Source organism: Charadrius vociferus, unplaced genomic scaffold (assembly GCF_000708025.1).
Source record: "Charadrius vociferus isolate BGI_N301 unplaced genomic scaffold, ASM70802v2 scaffold70, whole genome shotgun sequence".
Lineage (NCBI taxonomy): Eukaryota > Metazoa > Chordata > Aves > Charadriiformes > Charadriidae > Charadrius > Charadrius vociferus.
The window spans coordinates 2,246,231-2,271,207 of record NW_009646851.1 but is presented as its reverse complement, the minus strand read 5'-3'; the positions used below and the strand labels follow the sequence as shown (position 1 = coordinate 2,271,207).

Genomic DNA, 24,977 nt, shown 5'->3' with positions numbered 1-24,977 from the left:
TGCGCACTTCTTAAGATTAATTCTGGATGCAGATGATGATGTCCAATTTACAATAAATGGAATGCATTTGGGTTATTATAATGTCATCATGAGAAAAACACTTTAAATGATTTACTTGCCAACATGTAGAAGTTATGTTTAATACATTCTGACCCTTTGATAGTTATATTTTTTTGCATTTTCCTCTCATGGCTTTCTGTAAACATGCTTCGAGATATTTGTCTTTGTGAGTCAAGAGTAATCCAATACTGCAGACCTGCAAAAGAAGTTGAGATCAATATTATGAACCAATTTGCCTCTACACACTCTTTTTTTCCCCAAGTATCTTAAATACACTTTGAATAGTGAATTTAGAAGAGTTGCATTCCATTTTTGGACAAATAAATAAATGCAAGCATAGCAGTTTTATAGCATAAAGATTCCATAGGTTATTGCTTATCTACTTACTGGATTCAAATGTATCTTCCTTCGACTTTAGCCTGGTCTTAAAACAAATAGTGGCATTTATGCATATTGTTTTTCTTTTATTTATTTGACAATTTTGTTGTTGGATATTGATGCTTTTGGGTGTAAATTGCATGGAAACATTTACTTCAGCCACATCACGAGACCTTAACAAAAACACAGAGAGAAAATGCCTTGAAAATAATAGCAGCAACTTTTTAACTTAAGAATGAACTTACAAAATCTGCAACACTCAACATTAAAATACAAATATGTGATGGTCTAGACAAGTAATTAACTATACACTCTATACATAGTACCAATAAACAACAAATTACAGAGAAAAGAGTCACAGGGTTTCTCCACAGTGCTGTACTTGTTTCAGAACAGATACCAGAGGAAACATTCTGGAAAGCATTTAAGCAACTCCATAGAGCCAGTCCCATTTTAAAAGAGACTGAGGGCCCAGACCCATCTTTGAGGATATCCACAGATGAACATACTATTATACACAAGCTGGAGGGTAATGTGCCATCTTTTAGGCTGTGGGTACATAAACACGCTGAGATTCACTACCTCCTGCCTCCCCCTTTGCTCTGGCTCATTTCCCTGTTGGCCTCGAGACAGTACTGCCAGTGTACTAAACCTGCAGAAAAATTTAGCTGGCAAAATAGCTTTCTTCAGATTTGTGACCTAAAGAATGCAGTGAAGGAGCATGTCATTGTGTTCACACGCGGGGCTTTTAGAAAGACAAACTACCAGATGAAGGTGAGGAGAAGGTGGCAGCTTGATGATGGTAGCAGGACCTAACAAACTTAATCACTCACCTAGCAGGTGAGTTAGGTGGAACAGCAAGACAGGGAGAGCAAGGACTTGGCTTAGCAATTGCCTTACTAGAGAGAGAAATAGTTTTAGCTGTGCTTTAGAAATGAGGGATTACATATTACCTAGCTTATTTCTCTTACTGGCATTTTTCTCTTCTCCCTTAAAGAAATATACTGTTCCTTATGCCATCTGAATCATGCTCTTCCGTAAAGAAAATGAATTCATTGTTATCCAGAAAGTTTAGTTAAATTTTTGGAAGATTTTCTGGAAGGAGTCAAACTAGAGTTTTCTTGTTAGGAAGTCAAATGAGTTTTCTTAGTCACCCCTTTACATTTGAACCTGTCCTTGATATTGCTAGTAAGATAATATGCAATCTACTGTGAAAAAGAGAACACTCGGGGTTTTTTCCTATTTTCCTTACTGCCACAAGTGGAATCAGTTTCTATTTTGAATATGGACTAGGAGGACAAGGCCTCCATACTAGGCTAACAAGGTTTCTAAAATATTCCTGTATTTATTACTGTTATCCACTAAATTTTATATTCGTGCCTCTAGAGAGACATGAAAAGATGAAGTTTCACAACCAGCGCCAAAGCATGAGAAGAAACCAGTATCCTCACAACAGTCCAAACAGTAGTGCATGCAAGTTACATCAGCATCCCAAGACAAATGGTTATTTTCTGGCCTGACAGCTGCTGTGAGTGTCCTTACCAGAAGAGGGCAGCCCCACCAAGGCCTCCAATGGTGACATCAATCAGCCCGTCATCGTTTAAATCCATTTCTCCATGCACAGACTGGCCAAAAAATTTCACTTTTTCCCCATCTCCACCTGATGCAATACGCTGTGAAAAGCATGAAGAAGTTTATGCCGTGCATATTTAAGGATTTTGTAAGAATATTCAAGACCCATTTGTTGGCAGTTAGATGGCACTTAGACTCTTTAAATACATTAAATTTTCAGTACGATACTCCTAGACCAGTTACCATGGTGATGAACACACTATAAAGTTTCAGAATTGAAAAATTTCTACTTTTCTGGTTGTACAGAACATTTCAGAAGGTTTCTAATAAAAACATGCAAATATATTTTCTAACAATATTAGAGTCAAATTTGTTTAAATCATTATGAGTTGAAAAGTACAGAGCATTTTTAAAAAGAATGTGTCATGACAGGTCAAGTCATAGCTTGATTCCATGTTGGGAGGACATGGGAAAACAGGATTTAAGCTCCATAGACTTACAGCAGCTGCCAATCTGTAAAGTTATACTTCATACCTGTGAATATTTTTTACTGATTGTGTTACCACGGCCATGATAAATATAAACAGCTCCCCGATGATCATCCTCTAAGGGAGAACCTATTACAATGTCATTATATCCATCAAGGTTGAGATCCTTCACTGCAGCAATCGCAGTCCCGAAGCGAGCACCGCAAGGCTCATTTTTAAGAACTTTGCAGGTGTCCTGTTTTAACGGTGAACAGCATGTTTGCTTTATAGGTTCGAGGCTCATCTGATATTCAAACTTTGTCTGTGAAAGAACAGATTTAGAGTTTGTGGATTTCCATAAACATTTTAGCAATGGAGGCTTTTAAGACCTCCTGTCCAGAAGACAAACTGATGAACTAAATGAAACAATTACATAGTACTCCTAGTGATAGACTGCACTGTGGAAACTGTGATTCTGTAACTACAATTCAGATGTTCCTTCTGAGCAGTGGGTGGGAAAGATATTCTTGCTCCCTCTCTTTCTGCATCTAGATACTTCTGCATATTTCTTGAAGTTAGAGGTTCACAGGAAAGCATAGTATCATAACAATATCTGGATGTTATTATAAGCAAACCACTTCATTCTTAAGATAGTGTAAAGGGTTCTTCTAAAAGCATTCTCTTGATCTGATAAGTAAGCCAAATTTCTGATGAAACACAGATGGCAATACTGTTATTCCAGAACAAAAGACAGCATTTCTCTTACGTAGACTGAATTCTATCCTCAGAGACAGATACTCCATGGCCTAACATACATATTCTTCTGGTTCAGTGTGCATCCTAGACCAAACACACACACAGAGTATGGTACGTAACCAATCTGTCCAAGAGATTGGTCCCATGAATTCCATGTTAGAGATTAGCAGCAGTAAGCAGTTGCTGCATGTCCTTTATTTGGAGGTGGATAAAACGAAGCACAGGAAAAACAAATTTAAAACCTTCACATTACTGGAAGACATGGAATTCTTGTTTTCTCTCCAACCCTGTTCACCAGCAATTTGTTGTTAGCAACATGCATGTAGAAACTGGAAGAGTTCCTTGTCAAATAGATCCAGTCTCTTCAGGTCATTTTCTTGCAACAGTATTTTAGGAGACCATCATTGCTAGGACATACTTTGGTAACTGTTATAATGATACAGTAAGGTACTGGATTAAAAGAAGAAAACGTATGAAGTAGAGATTTATCAAATTAAGAAGCTGAGGTGTAGCTGGTATATTCCTCAATCTAGTCATGACGTGTTTAAAAGCTGTTAGATGTATGGGGTTTATCTCTAGGTTGGTAAGCAAGTCACAAAGATAATGGAGCAGACACTGCTACGATGGGTGAGCCGTGAAAGCAAAAGGAAAATGTGATAGAAAATTAATCCTATAAATTTGCATCTTTGCCATATTGCAGCTTACAGGATATAGTGCTTATCTAACTAATACACTTGATTAGAAAAAAAGGTGAGAAAACAAGAGTTTGAGAAGAAGGTTTTCAAAAACAATCTGCATTTTACTCTCAATTGTCAAAACCAGGTTTCTCAGTTTTCAGCAGGTCATCTTCCCCAGCTCAACTTATCATATTTCTCTGAAATAACGATATGAAGACAGTAAGGAGCATGTTCTGTTCCTGGTCAATAAATGCCATCCTTACCTTGTTCAGACCATAAACATATACTTTCCCTTGCTCCTCTTTTTCAGTTCCCATATATGTAGGAGCTCCAACAAGAAGAAGGTCTGTAAATGAGTCCCTGTCGATGTCGATTGTGGTAATAACACCCCCAAAGTATGACCCAATCTGCATGAAAATATAAGGTAGAAATCAGAGACAGAGTCAGCAACATCATGAAATGTTCCTATTCATAGACCTGTTTTACAGTTGCTTACAACAATGTTGAATGTTAACCATCAGGTAGAAATTTTCTTGGCTACCTAGATCTTTTTGGTCTGTTTGCCTTTGAAGCTTGTTTTCTGTGTTAGGGTTTGTTGTCAGATTTTTTTATTTAAGAATGGTCCATTCAACTTTCAACTCTCCTGAGTTTGAAAGGTACAAATGGTGCCTTCCACCTGCTAAGGGGAATAGGACCTCTTAAGACAGCATTTGAATAGAAGCGTCTTGGGGAAACTAGTTTTCTCTTCCATCCCAACAACAATACATAGAAGGAGCAAAATCAATGGTCTTAGGCTTGCCAGGGGAAAAAGGTAGGATGGTGGACAAAAGCACCAAGACAACACAGTGCAGACAGTCTCCAATATTCCCAAGTTGCCACTAAATGCAGAGGAACAAGATCTACACAAAGAGCTAGATACATTCATAGACTCGGTACAAGGTGTGGGATTTATCTGATTACATTCACTTCACAGCTACACTAGACACCCTGCGGTTCCTTCACACTCAACATGAAAAGCAGTTGCTTCTACTGCAAGATGCATCTCATCTTACAGAAGATGCTTCAAGTAGGCTAGATCCCTCAAACCTTAAAAATGCCTACTTTCCTTCATTGACCCTAAAAGGACTGATTGATCAGCTGAGTTGCAGATATCAACTATAGGTGAAAATCAGGTAACCTGAATGCTCCTGAGAAGCTGGTACTGCAGTCCGGGGAGACCCAGGTAGGCAGGACTTTCAACGCTCATGTGCATAATATTATAGTACCATCTTTAATTATGTGATTAAATATTGGGTTTTTTTTCCCGCAGGAACAGCTCTCATTGAGCTCTACGCAAGATAACATGCAGCTATTCAATATTTCATGCTATCCCAGCTGACGCTCTTGCACAGAACCCTGCTTGTCACACCAGTTTCCTGCCAGTAACATACCACTTCCACTCAGCAGAGAAAATTGCAAGTACGGAGATGGCTACAAGCACTTTGACACTGGTGAAGGTTTAACCCTCAAAGAGAAAATTTCCAAGGGTCTCTGACTACTGTAGACTCTGCTTTCCATTACTTACTATACCAGAGCATCTACCTAACCTTTCTTCTGATCTTGCTTACAACTCCCAGTTTCATTTGAAATCATTATTTCTATTTTGCATGCCATATTCCTCTTGTATGTTAATCATGAATGCATACTTACTTGTTCTCCATTTAACCTCTGAAGTACTCGTACCTCTCTTCCTTCCATTTTATAAATGATAACTTGGCCAGTGTGATTGTATCGTGGCTGTCCTGCTATGTACAGTACGCCTCCAGGTGTCAATGCTGAGTTCACAGTGTATCCTAGGAAGCAGAAAAGAAGTCAAGAAGATGCAGTACACTCGGAAAGCATCAGAAATCCTTGCTGTGATTCAGAGCCTTTTTAAGGCTTATTCTACAACTAGATGTTTAGCCCTGCTTATGCTAGAGAATAATATCAGAGTTAATTAAGAGGGCTGTGTGTGTGTTTGCCTGTAGTCTTGTAGTCATGAGCACCAATGTGTTATTAAACCTGTTCACAGGCTGGAGAGTCATGTTCACTTTGCCATTCTTACACACTGTAAGAATGTGATGGCACTGATGAAATAGCTCATGAATAGCTGCTTGAAAAGCTACTTTCAAAGAACAGTTGTCACCAGCTTACTGTCAAACTGATAGAGTCTTCCAAATGCGATTCTGGGGGCATTTTGAGCTTAGCTCTGCTTAATATTAACAACAATATTAACAACAATTTAACAATTTGTGTGAAGGAAGACTTAAAAAAATTGCATATGGATCAAAACTGTAGCAGGGTTGCAAGAATTACGGAGGATGGGACCTAAATTTAAAATGACTTTACCAAATTTGAGATTAAAAAATAGCTAATGGCATTTTACAAAAAAAGACAAACTGTTTACTCAGGGAAAAAAAAAAAAGAAATTATTCTAGCGTTGACTCTTCATCAGTGAAAATATGGCTTAAATGAGATATCAGAGCAAACATAACCACAAGGTGCAGAAAGCAAGACCTAGAGGGGACAGATGGCCACTGATGATTTTTGGTAGAAAAGACTGAGAGGAAAACGATAGCCTGCCAATATACAAAACATTATTATAAAAAAGCTAGTGATAAACTGTTGTTCTTGTCCATTAAGTGAGAGAAATTCTAAACAAAGATTTAGACTGAATAACTACCAAGGCATAGAAAAACTTGACAAGAATACTAGAGGAATCTGTGAAAATCTCTAAAGAAATTAGACATCTCTACTGGGGAAAGTCTAGATGTACTTAGGTCTGTAAGTGTTTGGACTAGTTTTTTGATTGTGGAAGTAGTATTTTTTTAAAAAAAGAACAGGAAAATCATACAGTGGACATGTCCATACATTATAAATTTTCCCAGGCTCCTACAATGTAAGATAATATTCTGTAAGACACTCCTTGTGAATGACATTTGACCGAGATCTTGTAGCATTTGTCGGAAAGTGTTATAAGGTGCGCTATTTCTCTTACCTAGATAAGCTGCAAGGGGCTCATTTTTTTCTGAAAGTCTGTCACGAAAAGTGTCATTAGTTGGCATTGAAATACCACTGTCCTTCACCATGAGCACTGTGCCATTCCAGTCATATGCTCCAACTGCTCCAAGCATGATCCAATCCTTACACAGAGAAAAACAGAAAGCCTGTTCTCTACGTGAACCACCTTTAGACGTTCATTGATCGTGATGCTCACATTTGGGTAACGCTTCCTGTACACTTACTTATTTAACCTGCTTTTCCTATTATAGTACGACCCCTACAATCATAGTATGTCTCCCCTTTTCGTTAAAAATGCACCCAACTTAAAACAAACAAAAAAAGGGGGCATGCAGGAACACAGCTCCTACAGCTTCAGCCCACCATTCCAGGCCAAACAAAAAGACAAAAGGGACTTAGCAAAGCTAATCAGAGAATACAACACTTAAGTGCATTTCCCAGACAAACTTTCAGAAGCTTGAACCTTTCTCTGTTGAATCTTTGGGTCTTGCATATTGTGCAAGAGCCTTTGGTCAATGAGAAATGGTTTGCTGACCTTTCTTGCCCAAAAGGCATGACTGTAGCGTTCTAGATAAGACAGCCACCGGAGACTCTGAGTCTGTCAACACACAGTGAGAAGACAAGGGACAACTGTTTTAAACTGAAAAAAGGTAAATTTAGATTGAATATAAGGAAGACTTTTGCACTGAGTGTGGTGAGGCACTGGAACAGGTTGCCCAGAGAAGTTGTGGAGGCCCTATCACTGGAAGTGTTCAAGGCCCAGTTAGATGGGCTTTGAGCACCCTGGTCTAGTGGAAGGTGTCCCTGCCCATGGCAGTGGGGTTGGAACTAGATGATCTTTAAGGTCCCTTCCTACTCTAACCATTCTACAATTCTTTGATTCTACACTTTACAAAAAAACCCCAACAACTGGATTACGGGAAACTCCAAAACTTCCAACAGCAAACAGGACTGTACAAAGAATTCTGAAATATTCATTCCAAATTCATGCCATCACGAACAAAAATCTACTTTGTAAAAGAACTTCTATTTTCAAACACTTTGTTTACCTGTGAATAGTGAGCACTGAAACCAGCTTGAGACATTTCCATTTCAAATGAGGCTGCCTGCTGGTCTGTTGTTGCTATTAAACGGAAAAAAATAAGTTTCAAAATAAATTACTTTCAACCTGAAAAAAAGTATCTGAATAGTGTAATGAAAATGCTCCTATGATAGTAAAGGATAGCATAATTAGCTAGAATATTCAATGAATATATCTTGCCATAGGTTTTTATAATAAATACAGAAATTAAGATCTGTTACAAATGCTACCATTAAGTATGAGAGTTTCCATTTTATGATGATGTCTCAGAACTTGTCCAAGAAATATTTCTGGGCTAAAACTGACCAGATTTGACCTCAGGCTGATGGTAAATATGTTTGGAATGTTTGATTAATGTGGTTAAGCCATTTTCCACTTGAACTAAACGAACAATAAAACACCAGCCATATAACCCTTGCCTTGTATTCAAGCAACCAAAAATTCGTAGGCAGCTGGTAGAACTTTAAATGAAAAACATTTGATGTTTGTATGAACCTTTGTAAAAAACAACATAGGAAAGTCTCAGCTGTCCAAGATTCAAAAGCCTCAGGGAAAGGCTTGGGAACTATAATCCTGCCCAGAAAGCTGTACGAAAATCTTCCTGTTTCTCTTAAGTGACTTTGAATAAAAAAAGTATCAGGTGATTTGGTACTAGTTTCAGTATCTTGTCAGGCTGTCATATGCTAGTTACTAAACTCTGAAGGGCTGCTTAGCAACCAAGTACACTTGAAATACCCTCAGGAAAGAGAAAGGTATGCCTACTTTTGAGTAGGCAATACTTTTAAAGTAAGCAATACTCAAGGACCATCAATATTTTGCTACCTGAGGCACCACAAGTAAGGTAACTATATTCTGCGTACTGATTCCTCCTTGAGAGCAAGATACAGTAATGGGCAGTAAAGGGGAACTATGAAATCTGCTCTGATGTGTGTCCAGGAAGAGTTCATACTTTGCTACCAGCTGAGTGCTGAGGCGAATCTCCAACTGTGTGAACGAAACTGAGGCATAGCAAGCCATGGCTGCATGAATTAGAGGCATCTGGACTATTAAGTAATACTGAACTTTTGACCACAGAAGTTGGTCCCTGGGACATGATGTCTTTGCTAATTGTTGGGATTTATAGCCAGTCATAGGAAGGAGATATGATCGCAAAATGTTTGACACAAACATAGGCCACCGTGTTTCACAAGATGTAGCTGCTTTGCTCAGTCTGAAAAAGTCCTTTTTAAGCATAAAACTCTTAAGTTGCACATTTGCTGATAAACAATATTTTCATGCAGTAAAGGATGCTCCTTAATGAGCTGAGAAAGACAGGACTCTCATAGTCTGAGGCAGAGGACAATGCCGGTACTGTTGGTGTGTGCAGCCCTGAATGCTGCTTAGATAATGGCCCCCAATCTAACTTTCCATTGAGTTTCAAACTGCCAAGCATCCTACAAAGGGTAATTTGTGAAAAAACATTTGTGCCTGCCTACGGGTTGGATAAAACATGAAATTGCTGTTAAAACCAGAAGTCCATGCCATGAGACACAGAGGCATATGAAAAAGATTATGTGTAAAAATCCACTGGCTGTCAAGTATGGGTTTTTGTTGGATTTGATTTTTCAACTCTCTCTCAATTTTCCTTTGTATTTTCTAAAGGCCAAAACCAAAAAGAAAGCAAGAAAGCCAAGGAAAAAGAAATCAAGTGTACTACTACACTAGCAAGGGACTATTTAGATTGAGAATTTAAACAGATTCAGGTATAGAATTTTAAGAATAAAGGTTCCTGTGACCTCCATGTTATGCATAAATGTTAATTCATCTGCAGTGTATGGGGTTAATTAATCTTTTCCACATTGCACACATCCAATAAGCTGGACTGTCACCAGAAATCTGGGTGGGGCAGTATTAATATGCTTTTCTCCCCCGCCACAATAATGCATCCATGGACAGGGTTGCAAAGCTGCAATAGCTCCTGAAATGCTTTGGGAGGGGACAGGAAACCTGAAGAATCGACAGAAACTGATTTAGTCATCATCTTTCAGCTCCAGCCTTACCAACCCATTGGAGCAACTCAGCCTTGCTATGTTTTGAGAAAAGTTAAGATCCCGTTTTCAGTTTCTATTCTGACTTCCTTGCAGCCAGATTATGTGATTTCTGGGACTTTCACAGGTGGACAAGGAAATGTTTCTTGTCTCATATCACAGGTGTCTTCTATAGGAATCTTAGTGCATCTCTGAATTCCTACTGAAAATCTGGAAATCAAGACACCTTGTGGGAGAGCTGAAATTACCTAGCTCATCTCTTACAGTGTGGATGAAAATAATTTCCCACTTTTTTTTTGGTTTCAGATATATATATTTTGTAATAGAGCCAAGTTTGTATAAAATAAAAATTAAACATAAGACAAATATATCAAAGCACAAATATCCTGATAGTTTATAATAGGTTTATATAAATAAAAGTAATAATATCCAAGAAGTACGTATTTGTTACTGCATCTTTTGAGAAAATTAAAGCCGAATTCAAGTATCAGCAGAACTTGTTGATACTTAAAGAGGTACAATATGCTTAAAGTACCAAAATACTGAAGGACACACTGATGAGGATTAAACATCTCAAGAGCTAGTTGACTATCATATAAACAGATAACATTATACAATTTAATCAAACAGTTAGTTTCAGCACTACCAACATAACTACATTATTTTGGGGTATTTTATTAAGCTACAGAACTCTTTTTTTCTTCCCAAATATTTTATAATTTTTTCTTATGATTAGAGGAATGAATTACTAGCCAATGGAAGGGTTAGAGCTCCACCAGGAGGGAATTCAGGCCAGCACAATTTACTCTGCTATTTGGAGGCTGGGGTTTCATGTGACAGCCAAGCACTATCTAATGGCTACTGATTGCTAAAAGGGACAAGGTGGAGTGTGACAAAGCAAGACCAGCTCTTCGAGTGGCATCTGGTTGTTCAAAGGCTTGAGCTATGGCATGAAACCTTGAATTTCAGCACATAGATGTTCCAAAACTCAGTCACGTTAGGTCTTATATCCTTTGTCTGTTGTCATGAGTAGCAGCTGATTAACTTTTTTTCTATATACATTATATTTAATAGGTCTAACTAACAGATTTTGTTCTACTAATGAAAGACAATGATTTTTCTCACTTTTCTAGAAGTAAAAAGCACAAATTGAAGACTAAGTTTTCAATTTCTGTTTGAACAACTATTTTTCCACTGGAAAAGTATTCTTCCTAGTAAACAGGGACTTAACAAAAGATCCCTCTGTTCAATGGACTTTGAATTACTTACTCACTGAGCTTAAATAGGCTAAACTTTGGGGTTTAGAGAGATTAAATTCTCCTCAAATTATTATTTTTTTTTTTAAAGTGAAGAAACAAAATCTTCCACAATGTAAAAAGATAAGAATGGAAACTGGAAAAAATATTTAGTAGTAATTAGCTGAAAAAAGTAATATTTGATCAAGCTAAATGATACACTAAAAAAAAGTACTTAAATATGTCTGAGAAATATATCTCCAATTTAAAAAACTGTAAAATACTGTCTCATATTTGCACTATTTCTTGACATTCAAGTCAACATTATCTTTGCTCCAGCTGTAAACTACACTTTTCCAGCTACTTGGAAAGTTGAGATGTTGAAAAAAAAAAGTCCAAATAGACGGATGTTTTCTTTGTATGACACGAATCCCTTCAGAGTCATCCAGTATAATTTATATCTAATAAACTCAAGTCTTCTGTTACCAGTAGTTTGCTTGAAACAAACAGAGATTTGGACAGCATTGCCTAATTTGGATGGAGAATGTAAGCAGAGAGAATGACTTTTCTGTGTTAAAATCTGAGCATCGTGAACATTTCCAAACGAAAAGTATATCTTGTCCACTCCATTCAATAAGTCCATCTTAAGTTGTATAGCAAAGTAATACACTGTAATTAATAACTAACCAAAAAAGAGAAACTAAAGGCACAGGCAGACGGACCCATAATCATGGGGTAATCAGGGTACGGTACGGAAATGCTTTTTTACCTAAGGGAAGGCAATTTAACAGTTACTCCAGCTAAAACAGTAATGGTTACTTGCCCTTTTCACCTATTGTCTCCAACACGTCTGAATATATTTCACATCATTATCTCTGTTTTTTGGTGTCTATTGTAAAATATTTTATGAACAGCATGAAAAAAATACCTGCATAATACATTTTATGCAGCACAATACATTGCAAAAGAATATAAAACCAGGTGGTCTTCTATTTACTTCAGTTGTAATGCAGTCATAAAGTAAAATTTTAAATAATGTCATACCTTCCAGGGCAAATATTCTCTCTCCAAGTGCTTCAACAATAGTTACAAGAGCTAATTCATCTGAGACATTGAAGAAATGCTTTTCAGTAGGCTTACTGGCAATTGATTTTATTTCTTCTACAAATTTCTCAGTACTTAAATTTCCTCTACTGTAGCTGCCAAGAATCTAAAGAGAATTAAAACAAAGGAAGTCAAGGATACATTTTATAACCTGTTTTAAAAGATAGCTTTGAAGCAGGTTGTCATAGAATATTGGGAAATACTATCTAACGTTAATTTGTTCTGTTAAAACCTTCCTCAAATTAATTTAAAATCATTCTTTTCCAATAAGAACAGAGCTGTATGAGGGCTCAGTTGTTTTTCTGAAAATATCAACAACAGCAAACAAAGCAACTCTATGGTGTAATGTCTGTTATCCTCAACTGTCCTTTTCTTCACAAACTTCTAATGATTTATTCTATGATTCTGTAATTTGTTGAAATAGGCCCTTATTTAGGAAATAAACCCAACACAGCAACACCCAAACCAGAATACACAATTGCCCTGGCTTATGCATAGGTATGACTAGTTCTCATAACATGGTATATGAGCAATTAATGACAAGTTAATTAGGCATAGAATAATTCTTTTTTGTTTGCAGATGTACCCTAAAATACATATAACAACAACACTTCCATTCAGTGTTAACAACTCGATCACAGTATCAGAGTTGAGATTTGGTTTGCACTTTTAACACCACGGCTGTAAAAATTCAGGATGCCTCAGAACAAAATGACTCACTTCTCCAATTCTCAAACCAAGTTTTTTCATTGAAAAAAGCGCTCTATACACTTAACTTGCTTTGAGAGGGAAATAAAAAACAAACTCCCATGTTCTAGCATTCCTGGACGCTGCAGCAATTAAAATTCGGTTTTAGACAGGGATTTTATTACTAAAAATTATTGCATCTTCAAGGACAAATTTTTCTTTAATGATCTCTAGCTTCATGAAGGAAAACACCGAGAATTTGTGTGCTGGATTCAACTATGGTTTTATGTTTCTCTTTAAATTAAAGATAACCGCTTTCTTGAAGTTGTATGGTTCCATACCACCTCATTGTACCAAAACAAAGAAAGACAGGAATGGAGAAGCAACAATCCAATAGAAGTTCAAAATTAATGAGAGAAAATGGATTATCTGAGTGTAGAACACACAAATATGGTGGAGAGTTCACACCGAATCTATCATTAATGTTTCCATATTTCTCAATATGGGTTAACCTCCATCATGTTCATCCTCTCATTCAGCTATTAAGTTTGCTCAACATGAAAAAAACAGATTTAGAATGTCAGCACATAGAACAGCCATAATAAACTTGTTTTATATTGATGGTTTACATTTGCCTTTTTTTTTGCTTTAAAGTAGTTAATGCGTCTATAGAAATTGCTCAGAAGACTTAAATATATCCACTCTGTTCAATATTGCTCTTAACAGAAAGGATTTGATTTTATGCTGCCCCTCAAACTCCTTCTCCTTTTTCTGCACATGCACGCACACCTGTCATCACCAGGAAGACAGATAGATTGCTTTTCTTACATGCTATAAAATCAGAAAGCAAATTTTTAAGTTTTTTTCAGCTTCTTTCTTTTCTTCCTCTCTGAAATGATTATATTCCCATAAAGGTTCTGTGAAACGAACTTTTTAAACAGAAATTACATTTGGAAGATGAAACATGCTTTTAAGATTCTGAATTTTCCCATTAAATATCACTTACAGCAATAGCAAATCTCTGAATGTTTTCATCTTCACAATTATCAATCACTTCTTTTAATCTGTAGTTGTCATGTGATTCCCCATCAGTCACAATAACCATTACTTTTTGTACTCCTCTTCGTGCGCCACGAGACTCAGTAAAAGCCTCTTTCCTAAAGGGAGCATAAAGCGTTTGGAGAAAGGCAATGTCAGCAGTTAGCACATGCATCATATTTGCATAGTCAACCATAAACTGAAAGACTTTATATTAACTAAGAAGCAGGAAAAGGAGGTTAATATTAACCATGAAGAAATACAAACAACAACTATTGGACATTACATGACAGTTCACAGCCAAAGAATTTCATAACCATTCATTCATTATTCATTCATTTGAGAGCAACAGCAGAAAATACAATGCTGGATAGTGAAGAATTCTTCCCCTTTCTAAATAAACTTCTGGCACCTTAAAGCAGCTTTTGGCAGCTTAAAAAAACCCAACCAACACCCCCCTATCCCAAAACCCACACAAAAAACCCCAACCAATTCCCACCCTACAGCAGCACAAGTGGTCAAAGTATTCACTCATTTACCAGCACACCTCTGCACATCTACAGTGAAAGTGGGTGTTGGGGATGTGGTGGAAGTAGGTTGCAGGTGAGTGGAGGCAGGTGGAGGTGACCCGTTGAATTCTACAGCCGCAGATGGGCAAACGGGCACTGAGGTTTTTGGCAGCGGCTCACCCAGACTCTGGAGGGGACCAGAGAAGGTTAGGGTGCATTATAGCTCAGCAGGAGAGGGAAGGAAGCAGGCCTTCCTCTTTTTAGAAGAATACCGCAGAACTCTAAAATGGACCACGAGTGAAAGCTGAGATCTACTGCTGATGGTAGCCAAAAGTGGATGGATAGGAACAGAGGAAGCTTTTGCTGATAGTTTCTGTATATACAACCCTGCAATAGTTTGTGGGCTTTCTGGGGGACTTTCTGAACCACATGTGGTTTCTGAGTATTTGGCAATTCCCAACTGGCTCTGCTTGTATGAACTTGTTCAGATGCCCTCAAGCTTCTACCCGTATCTAAGGAAAACATTACTGGTGAATATGTAAGAATTTAATTAGATTTAAGACATTATATCAACAAAACCTTGGTCAGATAAGCAAATAATAAATCAGAAAGATGCTGCATATTTCACTAAATGGTTGTTTGGAAAAGGCGAATGCAGTCTTTTACAGAATAAAGTCATGTTGTCATGTCTCAAAGAAAAGTAGAGAAGAAAAAAAGATACCAGAACAACATTGTACAGTTTGAAAGTGTCTGAGAGACTTTGCCTTTACTGTCTGTTCTACAAAAGTCAGATTTCATTTTTCTCATAAAAGAAGCATTTCTAAATAATGCTATTTCTACAATAGATCTTTAATCTCTCAGTGATCCAGAAGCTTCAAAGACTTTGAATATAAAATTTCTAGACTTTCTGACAAGTGTGGGCTCAAACCCCATAATAATTTTCAGAATGAAGATGAATTAACATTAAAAAGTTCTATTTTTTCCTGTTTCCTCTAAAAAACTTAAATGTCCTTCATCCTTCTACACACACAGCTCCTACCTGCTCTGTGTAGACATCAAAGATTGTTAGTCCTTTGCTTAGGACTACAACCTTGCTCCATGTCTCTTCTCTTTCCCCATTTCCTCCTACCTTTTCAGGGTGCCATATACAACTGCTGTAGATGCTGGACAGAGTGTTTATCCACCTTCCTCCTAAATTTTGTTTGCTTAGCTAAAATAAAGTCAGATGTCAACCACATCATATTTTTAATTTATAAAATCAAAACCATCACTGTATCTGTTTGTGTTTGTTTCTACCATATGCAGGACAATATTTTGTGAACATACCTTGCCGTATCTATTCCCAGGGCTGTCATAGTTTGCGTTCCCCCCCGCTGGCGTATTCTCGTGGCTGCAGCCATCACATCTTCTGTTGTCGAGTATGTATTCAGGAAAAATTCATGAACTACAGTCTGTCCATACTGGACAATTCCAACCTGAAATACACACTTCATGTTAAAAATCAGCTACCCTTAAAGAAGACCTCTGTGCCTCCTGCAGTGGGGTAAATGCTGATCTGTACTTACAACCAGGAAAAGAAATGAACTTTGTTTCCCTCAGTACGAAACACCTATAAGCATTTGAACAAGACTGGCTAGAAGACACTCAATCCCACGAACTGTTTTGAAGATTCTAAATTGTTTTTATTAAAAATAGGAACAAAGCCAAGAGCAGGCTCAACTCCTTGCTCTTCCTGACTCGCGGTAATCTGTGCCGCAGCTCTGCTCTCCTCCAGGCCCAGGCAGACCAATGCCCTAACCACCAGTCACAACTTCTCAAAATAGTCTTACTTATAGCATACAAGGCCATGGTTCACTCACAGCCCTCTTCCTTCCGTCCAGTTGTAATATTCCTACATCTGATAGTTTATTTACCCTAAGCCTAGTCCATAAACAGCATTGCAATGGCAAATTTAGGCCCTCAGAGTGAGTGGAAGACCAAAGTACCCCTATCTTGATGAAGGCAGCAGGGCAGTCCAGGCCATGGCTGTTCTTCCAGCAGGAGGTAAGCCGAAGTAAGACACCTGGCAAGTGCCAGAGGGGACAACGTGAATAAAATGGTGGCTTCTGGGATGGGAGAGCATGATGGAAAGACTCTAGATGACCTCAGCAGGACAAGTCTTTGTGTGAAAATTCAATGCATGGGATTGGAGCCCAACCACAAATGCATGAGGGAACCTGCTGCAAAAACAAGTGTGGAATAAAAAGATGAGCAATATTCTTAAATATTAATTAATTTCTCTCATTCATCTCTGTCATTTTTAATGTTTTGGCAGGTTCCTGACAGCTTTTACTGGGAAGATTCCACACAATGTTCCATTAGCATATTTCAATTTTACGTTACACATGGCAGTTTAGAGGTGTTATTTAGGATAATGCAGTATTACATGGCATATTTATGTCTCGCTCATTTATTATTAAAAGCACTCTAGCATTTAGGTACTGCAGATCAAGAATTCCTCTGGGATGTTTATGCCATCACATTATTTTAGAAGTGGCTTAGTATGTACCTTGCGATTGCTTTATAGGTGGTTTTTGAGGTACTTTCATAGCCTCTCTGATTCTGCACGATGTTTGTTTGCTTGTAGTAGAAGACTTAGTTTGGGATAAATATTTGATACTAAACATCAATATCATGATCATTATGAAAAGCTAGTTACCTACGAATATGGGACTATAATTATAATGGCATGTGGTAGCTAAATCTATCCCACTTAATTTCTGTATCCTTTTGAAAATACAACAAAATCTGGAAGAACTGATGGAAGTTCAAAATTACAACAAGTTTCTCCCTTTTAAGACATCATAATTCTCTCTCTCAGAGGCATGCCATCCTCCACTTGCAGCCGAGAGCATCCAGAGGCTGCGTGTTCTGGGCAGCAGCCTGTTAATCCTGCAGAGTGTTTACACAACAGGCTGGGGCACAGGCTGTATTACCTATCACAGCAGTCATGTGGTCCCGGCTAAACCTCAAGCTGAAGATGAAATTTTTAACCCATTCCCTCCAAGACAACTATTTTGTGGCGTGCATCTAAAATGGCATATGGCATAATCTGAACAGGATGCTGCTAGTCATTTAAAGAGACTGCCATTAACTGGTGATAAACAAGAGGTTTTCATAATGTTTGGTCTTTTGGAGGAAGAGGAGTGCCTCAGGCATTCCAGGACCATGTGCAAGTGTAGCCAGAGACTATTGCACACCAGGGAGTCCGCTGCTGTGGATTCATGGGCTCGTTATCTACAGCTTTGAGACTTTCATTGGTACCAAGGATTAAATCAACCATTGACTGCTGTCAGGGTGAAAAGTATCTGCTAGCCTTTCATGATTCTAGAGACCCATGTTGGTGTTGTCATTTTCCTAAAAAAGATTACAGGCTGACATTGAGTTGTATCATTTCCTATTTGAAAGGAAATGTCCATGATCACAGTAAGTAAACATTTTGAGCATTTCCTTCTCAGGAAGTGAATGGGAAGAACATCTGAGTCTGGAAAAGTGCACTGTGTTGCATACCTTGTATATCAGGAAGGAAGGGGGGCATGTGGTTATCTTATGGGATACAATTGTTCTGTGGGACCCTTCCTTAGCACTAACTTTGAGAACGCTGATCTACATATTTTCTATCACTGTTCTACATATTTTGTGGCATCAAAGATGAGCCATTCCTCAAAAAAGGTAACAAAAAGCTTCCCAGAGCCAACAAAATACTACTAGGCTGCATGTTCCAGTCTCCTACAGAATCACAGAATCAATTTCACCTTGTAAAATTAGAATTATATTCTATTAGATAGCAGTGAAGGTTTGAGCTTTTCCAGCCTTTTAATCTAATGAAAAACTATAAATGACACATCTACGTGATACAAGGGTGCCTTTATGGGACAATAAACCCACTCAAACTGCATAACTTCAGCAAGCCCCTAAGAATGATACTAACAAGTGTTGCATGTTTTGATTTGCTTGTTTAATTTAAATCTGGAAAATGCAATAGTACTACACAGAAGGACGTAATTCTGCTTTATTCCAGAAAACCTAATATTTTTTCCCAGCATTACTGACCATAATCTGTTGAACATCTTTGTAATTCCTAAGTGTATGTTCCCTTCCCTAGCATTCCATGGCTTTTATATTACACAAGGGAATAATTCTTTAATTGTCCCCAGTTCCTGTGAAAAAGTGTTGTACAAGAGAACAGGCAAGTGAAGGACTGTTCTACTTTGGGACAAAACATTTCTGAGAGCAATTATTTATTGTTGTTCTGTAAGTGAACACAGACCCTTATTTGGAAAGTACATTCTGGCTTTCCCTATAAATTATTAAGCTAATCTATTTGATAAAACCAAAAAAAAAGAAAGGAAAATCATTTAGTACACGGAGATGATATGCTAGGATTTTCACCACTGGGCTGTGGAGGAAAATTGCAAATATTTTTGGTTGTACTTAAATCGTATTTAATGTAACAGAAAAGCAGCGATGCTGCTTTAGTGGGAAGCACTAATGGATGACATATTTTATCATATGGACAGGTTGCTAAAGATACCTGAAGCAAAACTGAATTAATTCTGCTACACTTTGTTTGCTCCCAGGGACTCAGACAGAAATTACTTGTAAACTATTGCAAAGGTCTTTCTTCGTCCTGAATCTTTTTAATACCTCTTTAATACACTTCAGTTATGGAGATAAAACTCCATAAGGTATGAATGACATGGCAGGACTTATCAGTCCACTGATACAGTCCCTTTGGAGATACAATAAGGTACAGGCCAAACACCTTTAACTGCCTGTGTCATATATTAATGGAGAAATAAAACCTGCCTGAAAATTTCTGAAGGCCATTCCAACGTAGCTTTAAAGCTGGATTTGAACATATCAAATTATTCTGCTTTGTCTTTTGATATTCTTCTACCATAGAATGTTGCTGATATGTAAAGGATTAAAACCCCACCCTATTAAAAAGACAGTTATCTCTACAAAAGTTTAACAAAGATTAAAAAAAACCGCTATCTTGCTTTACAGTTATGTTAAAATGTGGAATAAGGCTAGGAGAAATGTTTTATTCCTACTTATACCATTTTTTCTCATTTAATTCCTTCTTCCTTTTCTAGTGTCACTTCCCCTTTACTGCTTCTATCCCTGAACTCAGGATATGCAGCTTAACCATCAGTATGGTGGTATGGACTTTCCGGAAAGAGGAAGGGAAGGAAATACTTCTGAGAAAATCACACCAGAAACTTTGGCTTTTTGCATCTGAATCTTCTGACTTTCACTTTCAGATTTGCCAAACATGAGACACTGAGGAACTTCTCTTCTGACTTGCCATAAATCTAGTGACCATTGTTCATGGAGCGGGTAAGTGGAAAAAAAATATCTTGCAAGCCTCTAATCAAAACACGATTTTGAACAAGTCACACCCAAGCTGCTAAGGAGTTATTCTGTAATCACCTCATTCCTTTACTGTGCAAGAGGAAAACAATGTGAAGTAGTGAAAGTCCACCGATTTCCACATGCCCAACAATCCCCCAAAGATGGATATGGAAAAATCAATTTAAACAGAGACAAAGTAAACAGTTGTTCCTTTATTTCTATTCTGTGCTCCCAGAGGAGAGGGAAGAAATAAACCTGCTCTGTCGTTTTTCCTCTTTCCCATTCAACAGACATTTAAACATAGTTTCTGAGAAAGGAGACTGTGTGGGTGGAGGAGATGGTAGAAACTCGTTACTACCTTTGGCTGTGACAGGGTTTCCAAGCAGGGGACTTGGAGGAAAGGAGAGGGATGGGATGTGTTCTGGCGACAGGGGAAGGTAAGAGGAACCCAGAAAATTCTAACTAGCTGTTGCCATCTCTTTCCAGTTTTTCAGCCTTTCTCACCCTTATCCCGTTCTTATCTCCCTCTCAAATGTTTCTGCTCTTTAGCAACCAGATGCCAAAGATGACGTTCTCAAGTGAATAAGTGTACGTGTGAGAAGAGGGGTAGCTGTGCCAAATTGTGGGTAGAACGGATTTTGTAGGTGGAGGTGGCGGGCTGCTGGAGTGCAGGCCAGCAAGGGACCTTTTGTGCATGAGCCGAGCCACACAGACGAGGCAGGATTCCAAAACCAAACATAACAGAGGTGTGGCAATGTAAAAATTTAGGAATTTCAGGGTGAGGAAGAGAGGTGAGGCTGCAGTAGAGTTGATTGCCCTGTGTACTATTCCCATGAAGCCCTTTGAACAGAAGGCAGTGATGATTTCCATGCAGCCATTGCCCTGTACTAGGAAGTTCAGGTTTAACTATTTTCCCAAGATGGCACATGTTTGAGTAATCAGCAGCCTAAGGGACCAGGAAGAATTTTTTTTTTTTTTCCTTTCTGTTAAATTTGACAAAGTGTTTTTCCTTCTTCCTCACAATATCTGGAAGAACAGTGTGTTTAAAATAACAGGACATGATTGTAAAGTTGATAGTTTATAAGTAATAATTGTATCAGCCAGTGTTCAGTGTTCAACAGGGGATTTGGGTGGTTAACTCACAAACCCCAATTAACTCGGAAAATGGCAGGGATGCTCTCTGAAGCCAGATGTATCCTTTACACCTTCTCACACTCTCCTTTGTGAAGGCAGGACCTGAATGTTAGGAGCTCACCTGAAGCAGAAAAAACACTAAATACTGGCCTGCGGCATACCAAATATCCTACAGGATCCCATAAAATCCATGACTTTGGGAGGGAGAAAAGGGAGACGTGAAAGGAAGACTGTGTTTCTTCTGTTGCTGTTAATAAAGCTTGCTGCGTTAAAATGTATCCCAGTGTCCATGTTTCCCCCTTCCCCGAGTTCTGCTGGAATTGCTATTTACATACTCTGTTCAGCAGACTATGAAACATATGGCGGATCCTCAGCTGGGGTAGTTGGTTGTAGCTCCATTAATTCTGGTGGAATCGTGCTGATTTATAGCAGCTGGGAATTTGGCCCTCTCCACTTATTATATAAATGCAGCTTCTGCCATTAATAACATGCAGCTTAACAGCCACTCGTTAATTATGATTTCAAATGTTTAAAAGCTGTACCCTCAGTGCTGCACAGTACAAAACACTGAACACTGCTCCAAAAAGCTTATAATCAAAGGCTGTCTGAACCATGCATGTGCAGCTCGGAGGAGCAGAAATGACCTTTGTGCTATGAAGTACAAAAGAAGACAAGAAGTGGTTGTGGAGAGGAAGGAAGTGGGAAAGAACACTCTTCAAACGGCCTCACTTAATGCACTTAACTTTTGTCTCTAGGTTAGAAAGACGGTTTCTCCAGACCGCCTGAGCGGTAGGGGGAGGGAGAGCCTCCCTGACATCACTACTTGGCGACAGACACTGACTTAGTTGTGGTTTCAGCAATTTTATTTTAGCATCCCATTGCCATAAATTCTTGTAATTGAAGAGCTCCATAGATGACACTGTCATCCCATTTCCTGTAAATCCTTATTTCTCTCGCAAATTAAACAAACATAAAATATCTACCATGTTACCTGTGTTTGCTGAGGACCTATATCCATGTTTTTCAGAAGGCTGTTTAGAAAGGCTGTGACACTCTCCCATGGGTAAATGCTGTTGGACCCATCGAGGACTATGACGATGTCCAGCTGGCTTTTACATTCTGCAACACAAATTGCCACGTGAGAATTGATACTAACAAGGATCAAATATATCTCACAGCTTCAGTTGCTTTTGTGATTAGTAACAAACGCATATCCTTCTGGCGTGGGGCTGAACTGACACGTTTAACGCCAACAGTCATATGTCAATTTTTGCATCGTATTTTACATCATTTGTGTTCCCTTTGTCAGCAAGGCACTTTCTTGTAAGCAGAAATTTAAGAATGGGATTCGAAGATCATCTAACTGGAGTATTTACTAGTGACCCCTACCTTCTTCAATGTCAATCTGTTCCTCTTTGATTTTTTCAAAGCACCAGGTCTTTAAGATTTTTATCTATATGACTAAACTGGGTTTGTGTTAGGTCTTAACATGCCATCATTACTTAAAAGGAGTCTTTGGGCCATAAGTAAAAAACATAAGCAACTATTTTTAGCAATTGTGTTTGGATGTTACATAGCAGTCTAATGATTGTTTATACCAAGATAAATTCCAAAAGTAGCAAGAATTTAGGTTATATACGGACAATGAAAACATTTACTTAACTTGGTAATGCTGGTAGCTAAGTTAAGCAGTTTATACTTTTTGGTATGCCTATGTGTATACATTTGTCTTGTTTGGCACTTCGTATTTTCAGACACACAAAAGAATTCCTGTGGCATGCATACCTTGCACAGATGGAGCAATTGCCTCGATGGTTTCAAAAGTGGAGCTGACATTAGAGCAAACTCCAGTTGTGTAATGCAAACGCCCGCATTTATAAGCATAAAGTGGTCCACATGCCTTTAAAAGATGAAAAAGGGTGATATGCTTTTTTATGGCACCTGACAAAAAACCAGACTTGTTTTAAAATTGGCAAAAAGTCCTTTCTTACCAGAAAGCCTCCTTTTGGGTTAGTCACTAGGGTTGTTCCAAGAGTCATGTTTTCTTTTACTTCCACAACGTCAGGAACTGAAGTAGAAGCTATAAATAGATTAAAATGTTAAGTATTTGGGAACATGAAAACAAAATGTTAAAGTATATATCCCCTAGCATCCAGCTTCCAGCTTCTAAAATAAACCCCAGACTGACACTGGTTTCATCAAATATTTTACCACCCTTCCTCCTCCTTCTTCAATTGCAACAATCAAGAAAAATTTCTGAGACTGGCTTTTATCCCAGAAAATTTGTCTGGGTTGCTGTCTCAAATAGTTTCTTGAACCGCAAAAAAAAAAAAAAAAGTAAAAATAATAGCACGTCATGAAAGCAAGGGATTACTGTTCACACAGCTTTGTTAATTAGAAAACAAACATTCATTTTTTATCCTGGTCTGCTATAAATGACTTAATAGCTTTTACATTACTGGCATTTAGGTTTTCAAGAGAAAAGAGGAGATAAAAAATACCACAATAGGTGTATTTAGTGAAATTCATATTAACAGGAAGTATCTTCCTGTCCACATCACGTATCTCTTGACATGAGCAAGAAAATGATTAATATTTACCTGTATCATATTAAGATGCATCAGCCTGGTTCTGGCTAGTTACGTTCTCATCAAAAGTTTACCAATGGCATTATGAAGGGTCTTGGCTTCAGAGAGCTTTGGAAAGGGTAATCCATGAATCTATGCTGCATGGCCTTTCTGGCTCCATGGCCAGGACTGCCAACCACAGTCAATTAATGCCAGTAATAATAAAGTTTTGATAACACAGACAAATGCCCATTCTGAAAGTATAAGCATGTTTTCCATAGGACAATGAGAAGCTTTAAAATAAAATTATTTTTGATGTTACAAACACAACTTCCTTCACATTTAGCTCTGGAGTCCTAAGTAAAGTTTTTCTATAGAAACTAATGCATAATTATTAGCTAAAAATTTCCTAAGATCTGACCTCTATTATTCCTCCATGTTACACGGGTTTATTTTCTTTCATACCTGGTAAGTTCAGTTTTATGCAGGGTGATTGGCTGTCCCTTCCTACAGGGCATTTGTATACATCTCCTGTTCTTTTCTCAGGTTGGCCAACTAAAGGTGAACCAATAAGTACCCTGCAAATGAAATAAGTTACCTGAATTTTTTTCTTTTTTACAAGGTACAAAAGTCAGCAAATAAAACTTATAGAGAGAGGGCAGCTGCAGCAAACTCCATACAAAGAGTACAGGATGGAGAGCAAGAAAAGTATCTATTATGCTAGTTCAGATACAAGCAAAAGCAGCCATTCTGTCTCCTCTTTAATAAAGGACACAGAAAGGAAATGTGTCTATATACCAAATTGCACAATAGAATAACATTTAAAAAAATTCCAGTGGAAAACAAAAGCAATATTGGTGGGTGGATGACAAGTATTAAAAGTAATACAGAAGGAGATATCCAGTTTGTTTACTAGCTCCTTGACCTTAAATATATTCTAGAAGAAAATGTATTTTCCATGCTGAGAGACCAAATTTGCCAAAGGAGAGGCTCCCAAGCACCCAGAAGAATAATTTAGTCTTAAGTAATGTGAGCCAGCAGTGTAAAATACATAATTTTTCCACTCATTAATGAAAAATAATAGGATTAAAAGGGTTATTAAAAGAAATTTTAAATTTTTAAAATGTTAAGGGTTTTTATCCTGTGTATTTTTTTTCAAAATTTGGTGTGATCAAAAATAACTATTCTCATATAGTACTTTGTAAGCATCACAAATTAGCATCCACTCCTAAATCCAGTTTTCAGCAGG

General features: G+C 37.8%; 1 protein-coding gene across 1 annotated transcript in view; it reads right to left on the bottom strand.

Annotated features, from left to right (window-relative positions):
- ITGA1 (integrin, alpha 1) overlaps positions 1–24,977 on the bottom strand; it is a 43,683-nt gene that overhangs the window by 16,344 nt on the left and 2,362 nt on the right. The window contains exons 2-16 of the mRNA XM_009894188.1: positions 24,194–24,306; positions 23,153–23,241; positions 22,947–23,061; positions 22,153–22,280; positions 15,957–16,105; positions 14,090–14,240; positions 12,337–12,502; positions 7,999–8,072; positions 6,927–7,071; positions 5,600–5,742; positions 4,174–4,317; positions 2,545–2,799; positions 1,981–2,111; positions 448–611; positions 120–256 (exon numbers count right to left, since the gene is read on the bottom strand). Coding sequence (XP_009892490.1) covers positions 120–256; positions 448–611; positions 1,981–2,111; positions 2,545–2,799; positions 4,174–4,317; positions 5,600–5,742; positions 6,927–7,071; positions 7,999–8,072; positions 12,337–12,502; positions 14,090–14,240; positions 15,957–16,105; positions 22,153–22,280; positions 22,947–23,061; positions 23,153–23,241; positions 24,194–24,306 — 2,104 coding nt within the window. The remainder of the gene's footprint in view (positions 1–119; positions 257–447; positions 612–1,980; positions 2,112–2,544; positions 2,800–4,173; positions 4,318–5,599; positions 5,743–6,926; positions 7,072–7,998; positions 8,073–12,336; positions 12,503–14,089; positions 14,241–15,956; positions 16,106–22,152; positions 22,281–22,946; positions 23,062–23,152; positions 23,242–24,193; positions 24,307–24,977) is intronic.